Source organism: Battus philenor, unplaced genomic scaffold, assembly GCF_028537555.1.
Source record: "Battus philenor isolate CCGP_79_NKW_IND1 unplaced genomic scaffold, ilBatPhil1.0.hap1 SCAF_2, whole genome shotgun sequence".
NCBI lineage: Eukaryota > Metazoa > Arthropoda > Insecta > Lepidoptera > Papilionidae > Battus > Battus philenor.
Window position 1 is genome coordinate 14,231,515 of NW_027181682.1, and position 22,671 is coordinate 14,254,185.

Genomic DNA, 22,671 nt, shown 5'->3' on the forward strand with positions numbered 1-22,671 from the left:
TATATTTTCGAGTGTAACTGTTTCTGAAGCGTTCGTAATTATGCTCTATCTTCTTCATGTTAATAAATTGATATTTTTAAATTTAATTTTACGAATTTTAAACATAAATTTTCGTAGAGAAAAATCAAAACTAATGTTCATAAAAAAACTTCTAGATAAAATATGTTTAACCCAAAAAAAAATTGAAAAGTAAATTGTGAAATCAACCCTATCATTTCAAGAGAAACATTATTTAATATTGCTGAATTTACAGTTTTTTTTGTATATATTATTACACAATTAATTTATTTATCTATCGTTTTCATAATTTAAAATTTGTCTAAAACGTTAATCGGAGAACACATGTAAAATATTGCTGGATACTGTATGGCGTATACAAAATAGGATTTCTATAAAATATAGTTACAAAATATAGAGATATATGATTACAGAGGTATAGAGGTATTTATATTAAGGACATATAACTAAACGGGAAAAAATTGTTTTCTTTCTAATGTACTTCAAGTAAATCGTTTTGTTTATCAAAGCCCATGTTGTTTTTGTGTGACATTTCGAATTGAGGCAACCCTAGCTTATCTGACACATAAAGGACGAAGACGGAAATAAGTTTCACGAAAAGAAAACGTAACTGCAAATAACTTCTAGAACTTTCTAACGTAGAAAAATTGTTTAATAAGGATCACTGAGCCTTCATAAAGCATATCGTTATAAAATATAAACCAGTGTATCCTTAATTATAAATATAATAAATATGAATGCAACTCATTCCTAAATATCAGGAATTCAACACGCAGTCGCTACATTCACACTTAGAGAAAATAAAAAAAGACATAAATCAACAAAAGATGTGAAATTAATGAGGATATTTGGCACTGTCCCATTTGCTTCAAGTTTAACTTAGATATTGTATTGCTCGGAAAGCATGATAGACAACGCAGCCGGCGTTCACTCAACATAATTATAATACAATAACACCGACGTGCGCTACTAAATTAAATAATTATTTACTCTTTTAAATCTCAACTGGTTGCACTCGAAATGACTAGGTATATAGAAGTAGCAAGTGGCCTTCGACTAAAAGCACTACGATAAAAAAAATATAACGGAATGTTAAAATCGACACCATCGCGTTAAAACATATAATTATTTGGTCTCAATAGTAACACCCCAGCAGGCGAACCTGGTACGTACGACTGTAACGGATTGTAGATCATTCACGCCTAAAGACTTACACAGAAAATTTTTTAACACTTTTTACCTAACTACTTATGTATCTAGGGCAAAATTGTACTTTGTACAAACTAAAACCGTTCCATTTCACTGTACAGTACAAAACTGCTGATTTCCCCGCTTATCTCAACCCTCTTTACGTTGATTTTATTGACAATGTGGCAAAAGTTAAATAACATATAGAGCCAGTTCACTATTGTATCACAGATGCGTTAAAAATTATAAACTTAGACCCGTAAATTACAGACTATTGCATAATGCGTACAGATTATATAAATATAAAATAATTAAAATGAAAGATTTGCCACAGAGTCGTGTTAAACGCGTGTCTCAACCTAGGCCAAGGCGATATACAATATTCTCCTATTATTTACATACACTTAGCCTATGACCATCAGTCTCAACATCATTTCTAAGATTCCCTAGCTCGGATAATACAAAATAAGCTATGTCTTACTCGACCGAGAGCTCAAAATAAATCGTCTATAAAGGTAACTTTATCTCACAGTCAAATTAAGGTACATAACATGTCCTGGCTGATAAACACAGGTACTATATTTTATAAACACGGTACCGAAGTAAGAGACAAGCGATGAGCAACCGTTCCAAGTCACGCAATGACACGTCGTAAACAAAATTAAGTAACAATTGTCGCACACGATCCGAAAACCTTATAAAACCCTAACATCAAAATTCTGAGGTAGACTGTTTACATTAATATGCATCGATGAGGTATATTATTGTACGTTTTACGAAAAATAGAGACGCGGCTCGGGTGACCATTTGAACGCAATACAGAGGACAAATCGGGACAATATTAAATCGTAACACTAAGTGGAGGTCACAGGAGCCGGTCGAAAATAGAGGTAGTTCGGTTGATAAAGAGTTTTAAGGGAATAAATATTTTTTTTTCTCTTACTGCGTGTGGTTTGGGAGAGGGCCTTGTTGATGGAGTTGTGTGACCGCGTGGCGGTGCTCGCGTGCGATGTGCCGGCGCACGGTGTTGTTGCGCGTGAACGTGCGCGTGCAGTGCGGGCACGGCACGCGGATGCCCTGATGCCGCTGTCGGATGTGCGCGCGTAGATTCGTCTCGTACCCATACAGTCGCTCGCAGTACGGACACTTTAGCTTTTTACCTGCAACCGTCGCACCTCGTGAAGCGACTTTCATCATATCAGCCGATAACTGGCCATTGCAAGGCATAGACCTCCAAGACCAAAGGATCACCATGATGACCGGACTTGCGCTGCCCGCATTCAATGCCATCCGACGGCCTTAACAAAGATGTCGTCCTAGCAACTGATGACTCACGTACCAATGCTTTGTAAGTCATCAAATGAAATTAAAGATCTTTGGCGTTGTGGAGACCACAGGCTGGCAAAGCGCATCGTTGACAGATCTTCTTTTACTGCCGTAAATCATAACTGGTAACACACATTAGGCGTAGAATTTGGCCACTGAGGGATATTGGACGAGAAGAAGAAACGTAGTTTCTTGAACCTTGTTCAGCCTAGCAAAGCCTGCTTCCCAATCCCTAGAGTGGATACCACAGATCGCCAAGTACAACGTAGGATGGACAGACGCACCCACAAGGTAAACAGATGATCTTGTCAAGGTTGTCGTAAAATGCTAGATGCTAGCCGCTTTCAACCAGTCTTATTAATAGGGGAGGCCTATAGGCTGGATATATACGTCAGTGGATATCCTACAGCTGAAATGTTGATGATAATGAATATATTTTGTTAAAAATACCAATAACGAAACTTATTTATAATATAAAGTACTTGTAACTTCTATGCTTTGTATCGAGACTAATGGAATTAATTTCGTTATAGAGCATATCATTCTTGTCCATCGACTGAAGTCAACGCACTTATAATTGAATAAACCGGTCACTATACTGATGAAACTGAGATAGAAAATAAATTTTATCGCTAGAACATATTGTTCGTGTTCACTGGCATAAGTTGACACCAACATATTTATTAGTTAAAAATCCTACAGTTTAATTTAAATTATACATATATATTATGAATAGACTTACAATAATAGAAAAAAACTTATTTTTTTTACTAATTCGTTATAATTCGTACACAAAGCTACAGTAATAAAAATTTTTTTTCAATAAACATAAAATAAAATTATAATTAAATAATTTAAATAAAAATTAACTTAATACAACAGGTGTCTCCCGCCCGCTTCGCAAACTAATGAAAGCCTTGCGAGTGGAATTTCGTCCGTTCTTAGCCGACCATGGCTCTACCAAATAAATATACCTACCAAACTTAGGTCTTTATTACTTATGGTTCCTGAGATATCGTGATGACACAAGAGTAGAAATTCCGTTGATGTATGAAAATTGACAATAAATCGAACAAGGACGTTGCCATCTCGGATACACGTAAAATAATTGTATCAAATTGATCTCACCATCAGCAGTTGCGATGCCACCAGATTTACTGGTGATTATCTTAGCTGGCCAAATGTCGGGGCTGGGTTTCGGCGGCACTGGTGATGTCTCTATCGGCTTATCGTGGTAGTTGGTGGTCGGTATTGGCAGGGCTGGTGGTGGCGAGTTATTGTATCCGCTCTGGAAGTCGTTCTCACTTTTTATCCGTAAATCTGTAAATGTTAAACAATACTACGTGAAGATTCATTCATTTACATTTCTAAAGGATAACTATTAATTTTATCATCTTCATTACTATTTTAGCGGTAAGACATCTACAGCTGGACATTGGCCTCCACTATAGATTTCCAATAAGATCAGCAGGACGGACCCTGCATGTAGCGCTTTCCGACAACCTTAACAGGGTCATCTGTTCACCTTGTGACGCTAGGTAGTATAGACCACAAGCAACGAAGGCGCTACGCTTGCTGTGCAATATTAAATTATAACAAAGAAAGAAATACACTACAGAAAACATTTGAAATAGCTTTAAATATCGAGTGTCAATTTTCAGTGCAACAATTTTTATTTCCATTATTACATTGCAAAAGAAATTATCCCATAAATGTAAGCCATATTAACATTACCAGACCCAATTATAACCAGAGATACATATTTGTCTCTTCTTTGTCTTTTTGTGTTAAAAGAAATGAAATATTCAATCATTGCAGGTTGCACTCGATGCCTATACCAGAATATATACATACATACATACATACATATATATATATATATATATATATATATATATATATATATATATAATAGCACGAAGAATACACTCGAGGCAAGTATGATTTGGTTGATAATAAATATCATTAGTATATTTGTACACAGGGTGACAAAGGGTGGTTTAAGGTGTAGAAGCTTGGAATGGGTAAAAGTATAGCACATTTGTCAGCAAAAAAACTTAACTCTGTTTTCCAATCACACTGTATAAAGTTCCCACTACAATAACACGAAAGGTTAATAACTCTGTTTACAGGGACAGGTTAACAAGAATAGATTTTAATACTTAGTAATTTGAATTTTAGGAACGTTTTTTCTTACTACGTAATCATTATTTGTTATTTATAAAATCGTTGATTTTTGGATAGGTTGTACGATATATAAATTGATAATGAATGCTTTTACACCTATTTATAATTAATCATCTTTTAAGCCAGTTTTGTCACGATATTCTATCTCGATACATGCAACTTAGTCTAATATTTCAGTTAGTAAGCACTAATTTTAATTATGATTTAAAATGTGTGACTAAAAAATTTTGCTTATATTTGGAGTAGCAACTCAGAAGCGAACCTTCAGCTCCCTGGTCGTTAGATAGGCGTTCCATCATTTCGTCGTTGGCGCTAGCGCTGCGTTCATATCCGTTGTTCTTGATCGGGTTGGCAAGTGTTGATGTGCATTCGGCGGGAGGCTCCTCATACCGGGCCCCGGCTCCGGGCGACGAGCGGGTATCCGGCTCGTCGGCCACGCTGCCACAATGCGACGAAGATGAACTCTGCCTGTAGTCACATTACGTAAAAAAATTAAAAATTATCAAATATTTTCAATTTGAACCATTAAACTTTTTCATTGTATTTGAAATATTAGAGTTTGGTAATTAAGAAAAATAACATATAAATCCACCGCGACCTTGCATACAAATGACCATTCTACTGTCAAGATTTATCAATTTCATTTTAGCGAAATGGCAGGTTTTATTTCGTTAACATTGTCACATATTTTGAATGAGTTTCTAATTGTAAGTGGCTAAAAGAAAATTAAAATTTTCAATCGAATGAATAGGCTCACAATAATATTATTTTTTCGGTTGCCTATGGATTTATGGGATAGGCCTATATCCAGCCATGGACGTCCTATGACTAAAATGATAATAATGATAATGATTCGATGGCTATCCGACATGAGGCCCATTTAAAAATCACCTTTCAGTGTTACCTAATCTGGAAAAATCGAGTAATAAATACGATCTCATATCTCTCGATCTTATTTACTGATTTGTAGTAATAGAGTCAAGAAATTATCATACTATCAATAATACGTTCTTATAGTTTATGTACCTGTAATTTCTAGCGTGCGGGCTTTGTGATGGTGATGGCTTCGGACCTGCTGGACGACGATGAGACGGCTGGTGCATCGGCATGTGAGCCGGTGGGGCATACCGACCCATGCTGCCACTACTGCCATGAATAGGAACGCCATACTGTGGCATGATAGGGGCAAAAGTGGCAGTGTGCGATTGCGGGGTAGCTGATTCCTGGGCCTCGCAATTTCCAGATCCCGACACTGGGCTTGTCTTAATGCGGGTTTGGTGACGATCTCCGGAGGGCTGTTGAGTTTGTTGCTTCACCCAAGCGTCTTGAGACATTTCCATCGACAGACCTTTGACCTGAAAAATTAACACTTCGAATGATGAATTTTTCGCTCGCTCGTTTTTTATACTTTTTTAAACTAGCTACAAGTGTTCATTCATCGTACATAACAGCAGATGCTAGATAAAATTTTATAATACGAAACTCTGTATATTTTACGCAGTATATTTTCGTCATCTTAAGACCTGTGACAGTACGAAGAAAAACCTATATATTTTCATTACTTATAGCACCTCTGAACCAGAAACTGCACCTTAGATATGTAAAGTTAGATATGTAAGGTGTGCGTTTCATAGTAGACAAACCTCATGTGGCACAGCAGTTTCTATAGCATAATAAAACTCAAATTAAATTACGCTTTGACTTATTTTGTTAATGGACTTTTCAGGTAAATAATAAATTAGTAATATCATTACCCCAACCAAGAACAGGACTCCAACGTCATTGTGCTTATATGCTACGAACAAGTAATCGTAACGCTGTAAAACTACGAAAGGCAACGAACAGACAGATATTTTATCAATGATAAAAAAGTATATTTTTAATAAAAAAAAGTATATATTGCTGACCTGCAAATTTTCTCCACTCTTGAGGAAGCTGGAGAGTGCGTCTTGACTGACATGCACTTCTCCCTTGTACATGAACTCCAGTAATGCCTGCATGTTGTCCGCGGTAGTGGCCTCCAGGATGACATAGCAAGCGCCCGCATGGCTGGGCGGTGCTGTGTCGAACAACTCTTGGAAGTGCTTGCTGCATGCTGCTAATATCACTTTATGCGCTTTGAACTGGCGACCTGAAACAATACATCGGCAATGTTTAGCTACTGCTATAAACAATACTGACTGTTTGGACATCCACTTCATAGACTTTTCCACTTCACTTCATAGATCTCTAATATGTCAGGTTGGAATCGGCATGCATCCAGCCTACTTGCAGAATAGACATTGAAAAGATGTTATGTTTTTTATATTAAATTTGCTGACCGCATATACTTTACAATCTCAAAAGTTATTGGCCATTCGCAATGTACAATGTAGTATTATGGTACAGAGAAGACGCTGCTGAGAATGTCTCTAGAAACTTTATTTGTAAGCAATGACAATTCTATATATTTAAAGCAAAAAGTGTGAATTTTATAACATTGTATACCGGATATAAAACCCGCGGCCTCCAATCGCAAATCTCAGCCCTCTACCGCTGCTCACCACTTTTTATGGTCAATATCGCAATATTAAGGGTACTGTATAAGTATGTAATATATATGTATCATCATAATATGTAATAATAATAGAATGTATAAGGGATATATAGTAATAGAGCAATTTATTTCCAGACATATGGTTTAAAGTAACTAAATAACAAAATCTATCATAGTAATCGTGCTATGAAGGTGCTATGGTGAGGCGTGCTAAGGTGCTAAGGCGTTTAATTTTTTAAACTTATCTTATACCTTGAACCATTACATGGGAATGTATTGTAACACCGCACACAGTTGCCCACAAATGAGTAACTAATTTTTTTATAACATTGAGAAAGACTTAACAAACTCATCTTTCTTTCTATTGCTAACATTATGTATATCGCTATTAATGTATTTAAACTGTATCTAATAACAAACTTTCATGATTTTCACAACACTTCAGCGTTTGGTTTATGGAGACATTTTTTTATACTACAAAAAATAGCAAAATTTCACTTATCCTACTGAATACGTGTATATTTCTAACTGTCGCGAATTAGCAATGCAACTAAGTTAGTGTTATTTAGTGTAATCTTGCTAATAATATATTAAAAATGAACACGGCATAGAGGTTATGTGATCTCGTTGCTAGATTAGCCGCCACGCGATATTCAACCTTGGGTACGGGCTAAAAGCGTATCTTACCGTAAACATATCCGTTGAAGTGTATGCTCGAAACTAATGCGACAGTATAAACGAAACCCTTGAGATAAACTCGCGGTGGTCTATCGTTTCCGAGAAGAGCGGCCTGCGGTCCCGTATGACGTCACACACGCACAATCACAACATTTATAACTGAATAGTTTTTAATAACAGTTTATATCTAAACATTTCTTTCTTTTTCAAAACAAATGCAACGTAAATTTTATTAAACATCGATGAAAATTATACAAGTTGATTAGTAGGGCTACTTTAAAAAAATGTGTAATAGTCCTATCCAAATATAAAGATAATGATAATATAGTAAAAAACATGGTTTAATATTTTAACATATTAAAATTCATTACCTTGTCGCATTATAACAGAAAAAATTATAAATTAATGTAATATATTTCAGAGTGATAAATTTATAAAAGATCTTTTTGCTGTCAAATGAGCAATAAATTCTATAACTAATCGACCTATATAATTAAATGAGGAAAAAAGTATTCATGATTATGTATAACGCAAGTAATTAGTTTATGTAATGAAAAAGTAATTATATTTAATAAAAATGTTTTCAGATGCACCAGCAAAAATGTTCACATTTAAAAAATCTTATGACACGATTTGAAAGTCAATTTAATGCAAATTATTAAATTATTCAGCAAACAAATTATCCGTAAATATACTAACAGCGCTCTAAAATTCCATGTGTAACGTACCAAATACATAATGTCGCATTACGTGATTTGTAATAAGGAAAAACGTGAGGACTGCGGTTTAAACTATTGAATAATCGAAGTGGTCAACTTGACAACACCACATTACCTCTTTAAACACTTACTCAGTGTTTAAATGTAATATGTTACTTTTTGGTACATAATATATTTAGACTCATAGCAATGTTTTGGGTGCAAAAAACAAATAATTATTTGCCGAGATATAATTTTATGTAATTCACACTTATGCATCAACTTTATAGGAATATTATTGCTTACAAAAAAAATAGCAGAGGATGAACAGCAACCTCCTCTGCATACCATAATACCACAGTGCAATTGCCAACCCCTGCCAAGCGGGGAAGGTATAGTTTTTCCTCATAGATATCTTTGGGAGAGACTTAAGCAAAGCAGTGGGATTCCAAAGTTTGAAATTACGACGGTATTTTAATATCGAAAACACATTTGAATTATTTGGATTTATTGAACATCGCATAGACAAATCATAGAGACTACAATACAAAATTACAGTTAACGGTCTTATTTCATACATATAAACTTAAAACATTAATATAAATTTAATACAGAGTATCGACTGCTACTAATAAATTATATTAAATGATAATAAAAATAAAAATAATAAGAATATTATTAATAATTAAATACACACACAATACCAAAATATGTATAAAAATAATACCCTTATAAATTTGAACACATAAATCAAGAAATAACAAATATCTAAGTATACGTATTCTCTTTATTTCCATTTTTTTTAATTGAGTCGAAGCCACGCTAGATCGGGTGTATCTAATTTAAAATTGTGTAATTATTGATTGAGTTTCACCAGCGCAAAGGGAACCGGTTGCGAAGTGCGTTAAATATATACTTCTCTGACAGATGCCTGATTAACTGATGCTTTCTAGTAAAAGCGAATACTTAAACGTTATAAGATCATAACGGTGTTCTCGAATCATTTCACTGTTTATACTGATCTATTTCATAGATCAATGGTTTATGTTTATAGTATTGGTATGATGGGATAAGGTCAACACCCCTAAAATTAAACCCAATGATGCCAACATTGAGAAACAATGGACGCACTGGTGTTTTAGTCTATAAGCGAGCGAGCGCCTACATCTGGAATGTTACGTCAGAAGGCAAAGCGCGGAACAAAATACGGTTAGCCTTGGAACGACCGTCGCATGATACGCGGAAGGCCAAACGAAATTACACGACAGTGCGTGCGATCTCTACGCGTTGATAAAACCGTTCAATTATTAAATAAAGATTTCATATTAATAATGATCTGAAACTTATTAAAACTGTAATGTCCAAAAAGTTATATAACATCAATATTTAACACGCTGAGAATGCAGATGTCTTTAAATATCATTTCAATGTAGATAGAATTCAATTGTTACGTAAACTTTTTTAAACATTTCAAAAAGCTTTTACATGTAGTCAATCACATCTATATAGTACAAAAAATACTTTTACAAAGATTAAATATAACGTAGAATTGAAAAATAAACTTGTAACGCTTCATTTTCGTCTTCGAAAAGTTAAAAAATCCTTCATGGGTATTGGTGTACGCCTATATAGTAAAGTTCCAAAAGATAGTGCTACCGTTTCTTAGTTATAAATTAAAATTTTAAGTATATTTTCAAATAAATCTTACTATAGTATTCAAGAGATTTTAGTTGATCAAAATGTGTGGAATAAGGTTTGTTGACTCGTTTACACGATTGATATTATAATGTTAATAAACAAACATTAAATTTAATTTAAAAAAAGAACTTTTAATTTTCTTGCCATCTCTATTCAACAGATTATCGTTCCGAACCGGTGATAACTCACTACTTACAATGTTAAAATTATCTACGATTCGAAAGCGCATGTAAATGCCTTCTTTAATAAAGATATTTTGAATTTTCGAATATCGATACAATTTACAAATAGTTATTGGAACGAATGAAATATGATCCAAATTTATCTACTTTTACTACTAAGTGTAAATATGCCTACTATTTATTCAATAACTTTCATAGCCGAGTGTAAAGTTCAAGAATATAAACGAACAGTTTTTATTTCCCTAAATGAGGTTAATAATGAGATAACATGAAATTAATATTGCATTTAATATTAACTATAGCACAGCAAGTCTGTGTGAAGTCATATATAGAACGATACATGTAACATGTATGCAAATCCTGGTAGTCGGGTTACCAATAAGGTACAGGTTTAACAAAATTAAAAAATAAAATAAAACAGTTCGACCAATCCGCAAGTCTGCGGCCAGCCTAACGCGAGCCCAAGCGCTCTCCAACCGTTCCGCTCCTACGAGCTCCGCCCACAGTACCTCGAACACTTCCTCGTTTCGCTCTTGGCTTAGTTTCTTTACTCGTAACTCTTGCTTTTGACTATTATCGATGGTATATTCCCACACTTTATAATTTTTTAAAAAAATCCATTGTCTTAGTAGACATGAATTAGTATGTTATAAATTATTAGGTTATATTTCATAGATAGGTTTTATATGAATTAGTGTTCATATAAGACCTATCTGTGAAACTAGCTGATCTTTAGTCATTTTTATTTATTATAAAATTAATTTCAATAGAGAAATTCATAATTAACAGATTTAAAATAACTTACGTATAATATTAATGAGATTAACAATTTAAAAAAAATATTTTACATTGCGAAATGCCTCTTATAGTCATTTTGGTATAATTTGTTAGCGGAATATTCTGATAATTTTTATGTTAATCTATTTGAATATTGTTATAAAATATTAACATAGGTACCTGACTATTATAGTGTAACTACACAGCTATTGCGATTGATTATTTATGGGCGATATGGTATGATCGCCACGCTTAGCATACGTGTTGACGATCACAATGTGGTTCTCTTGTTCGTAGAAACGATGCTGCCCATCCTGTACCTGTAACTTATACCTCTCTCGCCTAGTACGACACCCACGGGAGAAAAAAGGCATCGAGGCGATTTTTACGGGAAGCCAATGCCTAGTGGGAATCTACTAGCTGACAAAACGATAATTATAATACACCTATTTAAATTACGTATTAATTTATCTGGTTGTGAACAAGTTTTTTATGATACTGTAATGTCAAAAATAAGTACAACTTACTGCTAGAACACGTGTTAAAATAAAAATAAAAACTTATTGACTTTATCTATATTTTATTTGGTAATTTTTCCTATAAATTATTATATATTTCACATAAAAATAGGCCATCAACTATAATCAAAGAATGACCACAGTTTCCTTGCACTGTATCTACTTGTACATGTAAATAGGACGAAATATTATTAAGAAATTAAGGGTTTTTATTTTAGCAACCACGAGTTATAGACACCGAGCTTTCGTTAATTATTTACTGGAACCCATTAACCTACTGAATGCCAGTTCAGTCTGCATTAGCATAAATAATAGCAACGTCGGCATTACTATGAGAGTGATTTCAAAATTGGAGTAGACGAATCGTAATGAATACAGTCATTTATATTTCATAAATATATAAAGATTTATTTAAAAAATATATAAATCGCGTCGCAAAATTTCGAATACTTTTTTTAAGACCACAAATTCAAAATGATGTCGAATGCATAAATTACTTCAAATAATTTAAACCATATTTTTTTTTTACAAAATATCGTAAAGAACAAAACTAACTAACACAATCTAACTTTAGTTTAAAATAAAATTTATACTAATTCGTAATTACTGAACATCGTTATTATTGCAAAAGTAAATTAACTTAGCTATAAATATTCTATGCCACATAACACTGGGAGAATTTTAAAAAATTACCCGTTATTAAATTTTACATCGAAAATCACATTGTGAATTTTTAAATTCACAATGTGATTTTTGAGTCGTTTAATTAATATTTTCATGGATTAACTGACAATAACTGTCAAGCAGGACAATATACGGGACAGCTCATTAGTCAACAAAAAGCTTAAAAACTTTTACACCTATTTTCAATCAACTTGTATAAATTGATCACTCTGATATATGTTACATTCATTTTTTTTCTATTGGGATGCAACAGGCTAGTAATTTCTAGCAGTAAACAGTGCAGTGCTAATCCGAATTTTAAAAACGATGTTTCTTGCTATGTTATAATTACGTTATTTATTATTTTAAAAATCAATGATTTTTGTATAGAGTACACCCCTACATAAATTAACAGCAAATGAGCTATTCATTCGCTCCCTTTAAAATTTTTACGCCAATAACCAATCATCTTGCCTAAACTAGAACAAAGGAAAAAATATTTTCGTTAAATGAAAAAATAATAAACGTCAATTAATTCATGGCTGTTTAAACTACGTCGGAGTTTATAGTTTCGAGTGTAGTTCATGAAAACGGGGTCAACTTGAAACGGTCCACTCACACAAACAAGGCATAGTAGGGCCCGGGGAACGCATCAACGGAACTTCTATTGCAGCAGTGGCGCCGCGACGGTGGGAGTAGGAAACGAACGACATTGGTCGACGCATGCGCAGTTGCATCACGCCGACATTGGCCCAATTTGGAGGCCCACTAACGCTTATCTTTCGTTCGTCGCTTCATAGTGACATATTTATTATTTGAAATATGGAATTACGCATCTACTTTTTATTTCGATGTTTTTAAATAAATTGTCTAATATTTTTTTGTGTAATAGCTATATTTAAATTTGTGCTTTAGTTATTGATTAGTTTAGGAGATGTACCACTTCCCATGTTGTGATATCTCATTTGACGATATAGGTTAATTTCAGATCGAATATTGCTGTTGTTCTATTTAGATGAAGTACACTATCATTCGAGTTCATCAGAGACGTTGCTAAAAGATTATTATACCATAACAATCTATGATAGTAGGCTTTGCATGAAGTTTCAATCCGATTACAAATAACGAGTATTTCCAAATATTAATGGACTTCTATATTTCTTATATACCATGAAGTGCAGTCTGAGAATTTGTAAGTTGTTTTTTAGAAGCCTTTGAGGATATGTATGTTGTAGCGGCTTGCCTATTGCACAGTTTGAGTTTATTGTTTTACAGTTTCTCTGCTAGCTTTTTTTACATGAGTCTTTTTTGAATAATTTCTCCGTCCTTTTTTGTATAATTACAATGCATATTGGATTGATAAATACTCATTTAAATCATATAATGTACACAGAAATAAGACATTTATTGTTAAGCGTCGTGAAAACACACTAGGTGAACAATTTTCCGGTTAAACTTTTAAAACAAGTATTTGTTTTTCTTTCAGCATTTTCTTTCGACTTAATCCTTATTAGCTTGTTAAACGATAACAAAGGGAGGTTTTTTCTCAATCGAACCCATAAATTTTTTTCTAACATGAATCAAGATAGATTTAACAAATTACAATTTAAACAATACATAATGATTTTAATACCATTTGCTTTATTTTACTTATATGTGATAATTATTATGTGTGTACATATAGCAGTTACACTCCAGAAGCGTTTAGCGTATTTATATTTTAAACAAACGTAGATATGACATTAAAACGATCGTTATAAAGTTGATTCGAAGTTGACGTCATGTGACCTCACCTAAATGGCTTCTATTAGGAAATTATATAACAGCCCTTCGTCCTTCGCACGAAGGTAATACATATATCAAAAGTTTCCGCGTATGCATTTAAATAAAAAAATATTACACTACGAAAACATATAAAAAATTAAATATGCATTTCGAAATACATGATTTGTTTTTGGTTTAAAAGATTAAAAAGGGTGCATAGCTCATTTGTCAGCAAATAACATCCAAGATTTTACACCTATTTTCAATCACTATGTATATTACATATTATATGGACGTTTATACATTTACACATGTTCATTTATTGTTATAATATTTTAGATAAAAAGGCAAAAGGTACTTACTTATTACCCTAAAGACTAAGTAGATAATTTGTTCCAGGTATTATAAAAAATATTATTTACAGTAAAAATAGATGTTATATATATAATAGATGTTATATATAATAAGTTTTGACATAGATTACATAAATAGTGTATTAATAAAAGATAATCTAATGTTCCGCTGATTACATGTATGATTTAAGAAAGGAATTACGTGTATTTCAAAAGTTCAAAAGATTCCCAAAAAATATTGCAGAGAATTAAAAAAATACTACATTATACAATTTTGCATGCATGTTTTTTTTTAATACACGATATAAATGGCTAAGACATAAATAACTCATTAAATTTTTATTTTGTACACTTTGTTTTGAGGAACAGATTTTGAAAATCTTTGTTCTTATGTGATTGGTATAAAAAATTATAATTATTCTTATTATTCTTTAACTGAAAACAGATAACAACAAATAGATGACTGTAACCAAAAAGGTGATTAATAGAAAATTGATGTTAATGGGCGACATTAAAATTTCTGAATAAGTATTGAAAATAATATTGCAAAAATTTACGTCGTTCCAATTTGGATCAATATCAATAACGCGTTACCAGGTATTTTGTTAATATTTAATTCTAAATATTTTCATATAAAATCAAATAGGCAAATACATAATCTTTTTTATACTGAATGCATAATTATAAACAATATAGAACTTCAAATACAGTAACGTTAATTGAGTACACGTATTTAGAAGAGGGTAAAGTGTAAACATTGTGCATCGATGCAACATCAAAGGCAAGGGTTGTTTGACGCACAAATTCGTTTTCGAGCCCAAAACCCATTTTCGGTGAAGCGATCTATGTATGTTCAACATTAAATTGCGGGCGTATTGAGTTGGCATGGACAAATTTGATTCGTAGCGCGAAATATGAGTTACATTTTGTTTTATACGTTTATGTACCTCTGGTACCTCTATTAGAGCTGTTCCTTCTCAATAAAATTATTATTTATTTAGAGAGTGATTAATAGGTAGGGAAACAATAAACCTAACTATAAAACTAAGGTGTAGCTTATTTGTCAGTAAAAACTTATAAGTTCTAACTTATTTTCAACCACCATGTTTTGCTTGACTATCACTCTGAAATACATTACATTAATTAATTTTTACCATTGGAATGCGAACGAGTGAATGACTTTTAATCTGAATCTGTCCACGTAGACTACGTGGACAGATAGTAAAAACATTAATTAACGTATTTCAATGTGTATTAATTCGAATTTTGAAATAAAAACTTTTTTTACTATATTATTATAACGTTATTTGTTATTTCTGAAACCACTGACAGCAAATGAGCTATGAGCTTTTGCACCTATAACCTATCAGCTTGTATAAGACGAACTATCATGGTCTTTATTTATCTAATTCTTATTGCATTGATATGATCCATCTTTGCCAGAGTAAATAAAGAACCAGGACCAATAAATCTTTCATTAATAATTTTTATGCTCTTTCCCACAAATTTCTTTTTCTATGAATTTAAATAAATGCCTAATTAAAAACTTGTTCAAATTCCAATAACCTAGAAAACTAGTCATAAATTATTATCTTATTTTAATAAGCTCTTTTCAAGAGTAGAAATTCTTTATTTGTGTGAGACAAATTTTTTAACTAATTGTAAAAATATATCCTTAATTAAGATAAAAAGGATAATTAATAATCAAATGACTAAAAAGTTTAATTGCTACAACACTAATGTTATGATTGAAATGCATAATTTAACTAAATTCACTTTCGGAATCGATGAGAGAGTAATTAAAAATAATTAATAATTTGCGTTATAATGAAAATCGATATAACTGTAGAGCACGCCGAAACCTAGTCTGTGCTATAGATATATTCACAGAGCCTACAGGATGCAAGTGAAAGCTTAAGTTCGTAAGGGAGAAAGTGGAGGCGAAGTCGACTAACCCCGTTTCCAGACACACTCCCACACCCGAAAACGGGGCGCAGACTTTTCAGGGCTGTCTACGACATAAAAGTGAAAGTGATCGTTAAAACTTTATAAACACCAGCAATCTTTTATTCTACTGAAATGTACATAAACTGTGTATTTAATTGAATCCCTTTGAAAATTGATTCCTATTGAAGTTTAAGATAAGATTAATAAACAAATTTTGGTATAAGCCACTAAGCTTTACGCTTCATACAGGAAACTGTGGTCGCTAAACAATATACTTTCGCATGAATTTATAACTAAGATAACCCAAAAAAAAATTGTAATTTATAATTAGTCATTTATATTGAAAGTAATTGCGTTTCATCGTCAAGGGAAAACCACAAGGAAAAGTAACCGGTAGACAACCCTATTTGCCAGACGTTAGTGTGCGCTCACACCACCCACTCCCTCTCAAGGTCGGCACGAGTAGGCGCTTCAATGTAGAATGAGACAGCCATATCCACCCCAAGAGAAAGTGCAAGTGAATGCGCGAGAGAAAATCAATCTTGCAGGGGCAGAGGGGGATGGAAAACTAGGTGAACCGTTACCAACCGCCCGGGCTGGGCTACGTGTGCCCAATATTGATGTAAATACATCGTTAGCCTAATTTTTTAAATTGTAATTGATATTACTGTGTTCGTTAATAAAAACCTTAATGAGCGTAAAAAATATAAAATAATGCAAAAATTATTGCACCTAGTGATATTCGTCGATAACGTCAAAGTAAAAGACACAAATGAATAATTACAAAATAGAGAGATAGTTAACTATTCATTTGTACTCGTGCTAATACTATACTGTTACAAATTTTAATATATATCGATAATCCACGGTTGATTGATTTCGAATATAATTACTTCGTAAATACGTAGAAACATGCAGATAGTTTTTAAGCGTTATATCTCAAGTTGTGTGAGTACGTGAAGCTTAAACTAATACGTGAATTTGGCTAGTTTAGATTCGATTCTAAAAGTTACTTTATGAACAAGACAAGAGATCCTGTTACTAAATAAATAATTTAGTAAGATATTTAAAAAAAAATTAAAACAATGGTAACAAAGAAATATCAAACCAAAAAAAACATGTTTATTCTACACACAACCCTTTAGTAAAATTCTAAATGTTATCATGCACTCGCTATATGTACAACCCCGTTTATGTTTTATTCAAGTAATTATAGACTAAAGATCAAAAGCCAATACAACTTGAAAGATTATTGTATTGACAATTGATTGGTACATACGAAGAGACCGGAAATGAGTTTGAGAAACCGTTTATCTGAAGCAACAGTACGAACTGGCTTTTAATGTATCTTCTATGAACTGTTCAAATATTTTATCGTGTATTTATTTTAGACATGTTGTAATTGGAACACGCCTACTGTAATATAATTTTAATGACGTCTTTGTACAAAACAGATACTGCCATAACGGAGGCCCGTCAGACCCTTATATAATCATTAAGCTTTGATAAGATACAAAATGCGAGCGTTCGCTGTTTGAGCCCAAATTTGTACGTTGACTAAAGCCAAAATCGATACACATACCCTGCAAATTCACGCCCAAAACCGGGGTAGATTAGAACATGCACAACTACCTCCCTATTCAAATTCCACAGGGGGTGGTTTTGTTTTACGTGTGCAATATATGCCTATATTTGCGTACAGCGGGGTGCGTGGCTGAGGTAGCACCCTCTCACCTCACCCGCAGTGTACCTAAAATCAGATAAACCTTGATTTTTCGTCGCTAAATAGAATGTTGCGTTTGATTAACATTCTCGATAGTGCCCGCAACCGCTAACTTAGATAGTATTATACGAAATTATATTTGGTATACATTACAGACGTAAATTTTTAAAATATTTTTATATAAATATCGTTTTTTCTACAACATTTAAAATTAAAACCCACTGCTTAATAAAACATTCTATACTAAGCACACAGTAACACAGTCTGTATTGTTATTGAGTGACATTTGGATAACACTCTGGACTGGCCTGCAACTCTGGATGCTTAGACAGCGCTAAAAGTTTAAAAAATAAATTAAAACGGCTACTGTATTATAATTATTTGAAACTCTATATAATATTTTTAAATTTGTAAATAAGACCAATGTATATTACATTGGTCTTATTTCAAATTTTTTAAAAATGTGTATTTAAGACTTCATTTTCAAACTCGAAACGTTGATTGAATAATGTTCGAAATGGAGGCACCGGTGTAGAAAATATTTTAATTAATTATTTTTCTGCAATTATTAACTTTAGTTTGCAAAATATACCTCATAAATTATTAACAAATATTTTTATACGCCGCAACATTGTAAATATCCGCCATTTTAACTTCGATAGAAAAAGCATAAAAAAACTTAAATTAATTTATGTATATTATCGATAATTGAATTTCCATTAAAATTATGTATTTATAATGCAATTCTTTTATAAAATTAATTATAAATTGTTATATGCGTTTTTAGCATTACGATAGTAATACGGTTCGGTTAAAACCCATACGCTTTTCTTTGCGAGGCTTGTATTTACTGGTTGGAATACCGAAAGCGATAATATTAAAATATATTAGAATATAGAAAAGATATCTCTATAAATTTTCTGATAATTAATAAGTTTTTTCTCTTGAAATGCGAACAATAACTTCTATCACTTCTTGTCTGCAGGGACATAGAGTAATCAATAATCAATTTTAATAAAGACTAATAAAAATTATTACTATTATTTTTTAACTAATTTTACCTTGATTTTTACTTAAAAGGGTTTTTTACTACATTAGCATTACGTTATTATTTATTTCTAAAACCTCATTATGTCTTCGTATATATATACAGTAGTTTTAAACAATGGATGTCAAAAGATATTAAATAATAATTCCTGACATCATGAGTAGCACTCATATAACAGAAAATTAATTTTAAAAATCTTTATCAGAAAGAAAATTCAAAAGAAATCATTTAATAAAAAAGAACCACTTTAAATACACATTGTCATCATATGAAACTACGCAATGCTTTATTTCGTAAATAAAACAGTAAAAATCCTTTATTTAATTGTATTTGAACCATGTAAAAAATATGCTATGCTATTTACAAGCTGTCACCTAAAAATTATATTATGCAAATATGTTCGTTATTCAAATATCAAATTATTCATGTCAAATACTTTTTCCGTATGAATGCGTATGTGAAATTAACGATAATACATAAAACTCTATTATAATTAGACATTCGAAATACAAAAAATTAAGTGAATTAACTATATCTACAGTTAACTTTAATCGATAAGTCTAAGATCGGCTAAACAACAAAGCTTTATACATATTTCATAACCAAAGAATACGAAAATTTAAAAAAAAATATTCGACAACAAAACATGTATCAGCAACAAATCATTAAACGCGGATAGAATAGAAATATAAAACACGCATGCGTTTTAAAGTTTTAGCCCCATATATGATTGTTTTTAGGTATAAAAATTCAAAGCTGTGAATGTTTAGTTCATTTATTGTCAATTACAATTATTTCAAGAAAAAATATATATATAAATATATATATATATATATATATATATATATATATATATATATATATATATATATATATATATATATATATATATATGTATGTATGTATAAATATATATTTATCAATATAATTTAAATGTGACTTAATTCATTTCATCACTAAAGCCCATAATTTATCGTTTCATCGTTTGCGTAATAAAAACTGACTTGTTTCCAAATTCAAATCTTGTTTAATCATGATGATTTAGTTCTTCTTAATAAGATAATTCTCATTTACTCCCTTCTTAAACGTTTTTAACTTATTGGCACGAAATACTAACTCGAATAATGTCACAAAAAAGTAATTGAAAATGCGCCTTTTAAATTGTTAAAGAACTGTTATTCGGACAAATGAAAAAGTCATTATTCTAATGTACATTTTCGATAGCCCGTACAAGTGCGTAGCGATAATAATCTACAGTACAAAAATCAAGGTTGCATGATATTACGCGTTTTACGTTGCATGCCTGCTACTACGAACACGTAATTGTTTTTATATGTATTAGTCTCCACAAAAACAACATTTATCGACCCTTACAAAGCCATCGATAATATCAAATATTCTCATTGTAATATTAACTGAAAAAAAATTGATATAGTTCTCATAGGAAGATGAATCAACGCAATTAAAATATTTTAAAATATTGATTTGCGGTATACGATCAGTAATAGAACCTCTTTTTTATATTCAGTAGTAACTAGTAATAATATCTGGCTCAGTGGTTGATAAAACTATGAAGATAACAATTAAATTCCTTTACAGAATTTAAAAACAACCTTTCATTTTGTTAGCAAGTTTCATTACGACACACCAATAAATATTTTATGGCAATATTTAAGAATATATATTAACATTTTTTAACATAATAGTTTTGAAAAATAAATAAACAACATGATTTCTATAGAACACATGAGATATTTATATGTCTCACGTAAATTTAATGAAAATCATGTTTATTTGTTATTGAGAGTATTCAGTGTGATTATCTATAAGTGTAAAAAGTCCAATACGTAGCTCATTGGTTGTCAATTACAAATAATAAACAAGGTAATGATACTATTAAAATTAATTATAGTTTACTATCTGTTGCTGAAGATTTTTAGAAAAAAGTTGCTCGTCTGTCGCATTGCAATAGAAAAAATATATTAATGTAACATATTTCAGAGTGATCTCTTACTACTCTTACTTACACTACGATAACAGGTGTAAAATCTTTACGATCTATCCTTATGATTTTTAATGACTAAAGAGCTATAAATTCACTCTTTAATTGCTGGTTATAACCGATCTCCCAGTATAGCAAATATTTTAATTTTTCAGAATATTATTTCATGTGTGCAGTTGTGGGAATGGGACCTCTTTTTAAACCCGTTTTTAGTGATATATAATTTATTATTTAGTCTCGTATTTTAAACCTACATTTAAGGGAAAAACTATGATTGTTAAAACAGAAAGTTAAAAGCTGTCATTAAAAATATAACAAAAATAGATAATTGTAACTGTAAGTAAAAATACAGGTTTCAGATGGTGTTCAAATGTAGAGTAAAGTTTTTTTTTAATAAGATTAAGTATTAAATGCGGTTGGTATGTTGTAAATGTCGTAGTAATTTTGAATTTTGGCAGCCCTGTAGGTTGGGGGGTGTTGGGTGGTGGGCGGTGGGTGGGTTGCCGAGCGACATACATCAAGGCCCGGTCGATAAGGGCACCGGGCGACGATGCGTTCAGCCCGGCCCCAACGCACTTGATGCGGCTTCACGAACTGGTTTATAAAGCTGTTTGCTTATGTAACAAAGCATTTGAAATATATTCAAAAGTTCATCATATAAAAGAACGGTTCTCAAGAAAAAGCTCTACGTTATTTATTTAGTTAAACTTTTCTCATATAACGACGAACTTTATAACGAAAGTATTATCTACCGAATAACTAATTGAGCAGTGCAAAAATAATTTATTAGATTGAAATAATATTAAATGAAAAAAACATTCAAAAAAAAAGAACTAAACAGTAAAGATGAACAAACTTGATGTAAATATACTCACGACCACTACTAAATTCTAATATACTACTAAATTATAACAATAAGATCATTATATCAGGTAAGGCTTTATATTTACCTGCCACCTTATATTTCCCTAATTTTATCTTTCAAAATCCATATAAAATTATAAAGTCATTAATAACGCCATCAAATTTAGTGCGTCAGTTACATTATGTTGATATTTTTGTGCCTATATTAACATGACAATAAAATTCGGGGAATGTAAGAGCGTATACTAATGTATAGTATATAAGTCTAGTAGTTATTATAATAGGTGAAAATTTTAAACAGTTATTATTGGTCATAATCATCATCATTTCAACCGTTATACGTCTCAGCTGTGGACATGTGAAACTCTTTAAAATTTCTGATGGTTAAAAAAGGGTATAATAAAAAAATACAAAGTCGATGGTAAGCAAAAAAATACAGCCTCAAATTTAATAACAAGAGGAAACTTTGTTTAATATTTATACCGAATTAAACTGAGGTAT

At 31.7% G+C, this 22,671-nt stretch overlaps 1 protein-coding gene across 1 annotated transcript in view; it reads right to left on the reverse strand.

The window, feature by feature from the left end:
* Positions 1-730: 730 nt before the first annotated feature.
* Positions 731-22,671, reverse strand: part of chinmo (Chronologically inappropriate morphogenesis) — a 28,934-nt gene continuing 6,993 nt past the window's right edge. Inside the window, exons 2-6 of the mRNA XM_068765364.1 lie at positions 6,627-6,850; positions 5,746-6,074; positions 4,982-5,187; positions 3,661-3,852; positions 731-2,366 (exon numbers count right to left, since the gene is read on the reverse strand). Of these exons, the coding sequence (XP_068621465.1) occupies positions 2,146-2,366; positions 3,661-3,852; positions 4,982-5,187; positions 5,746-6,074; positions 6,627-6,850 (1,172 nt within the window). The 3' untranslated portion in view covers positions 731-2,145. The remainder of the gene's footprint in view (positions 2,367-3,660; positions 3,853-4,981; positions 5,188-5,745; positions 6,075-6,626; positions 6,851-22,671) is intronic.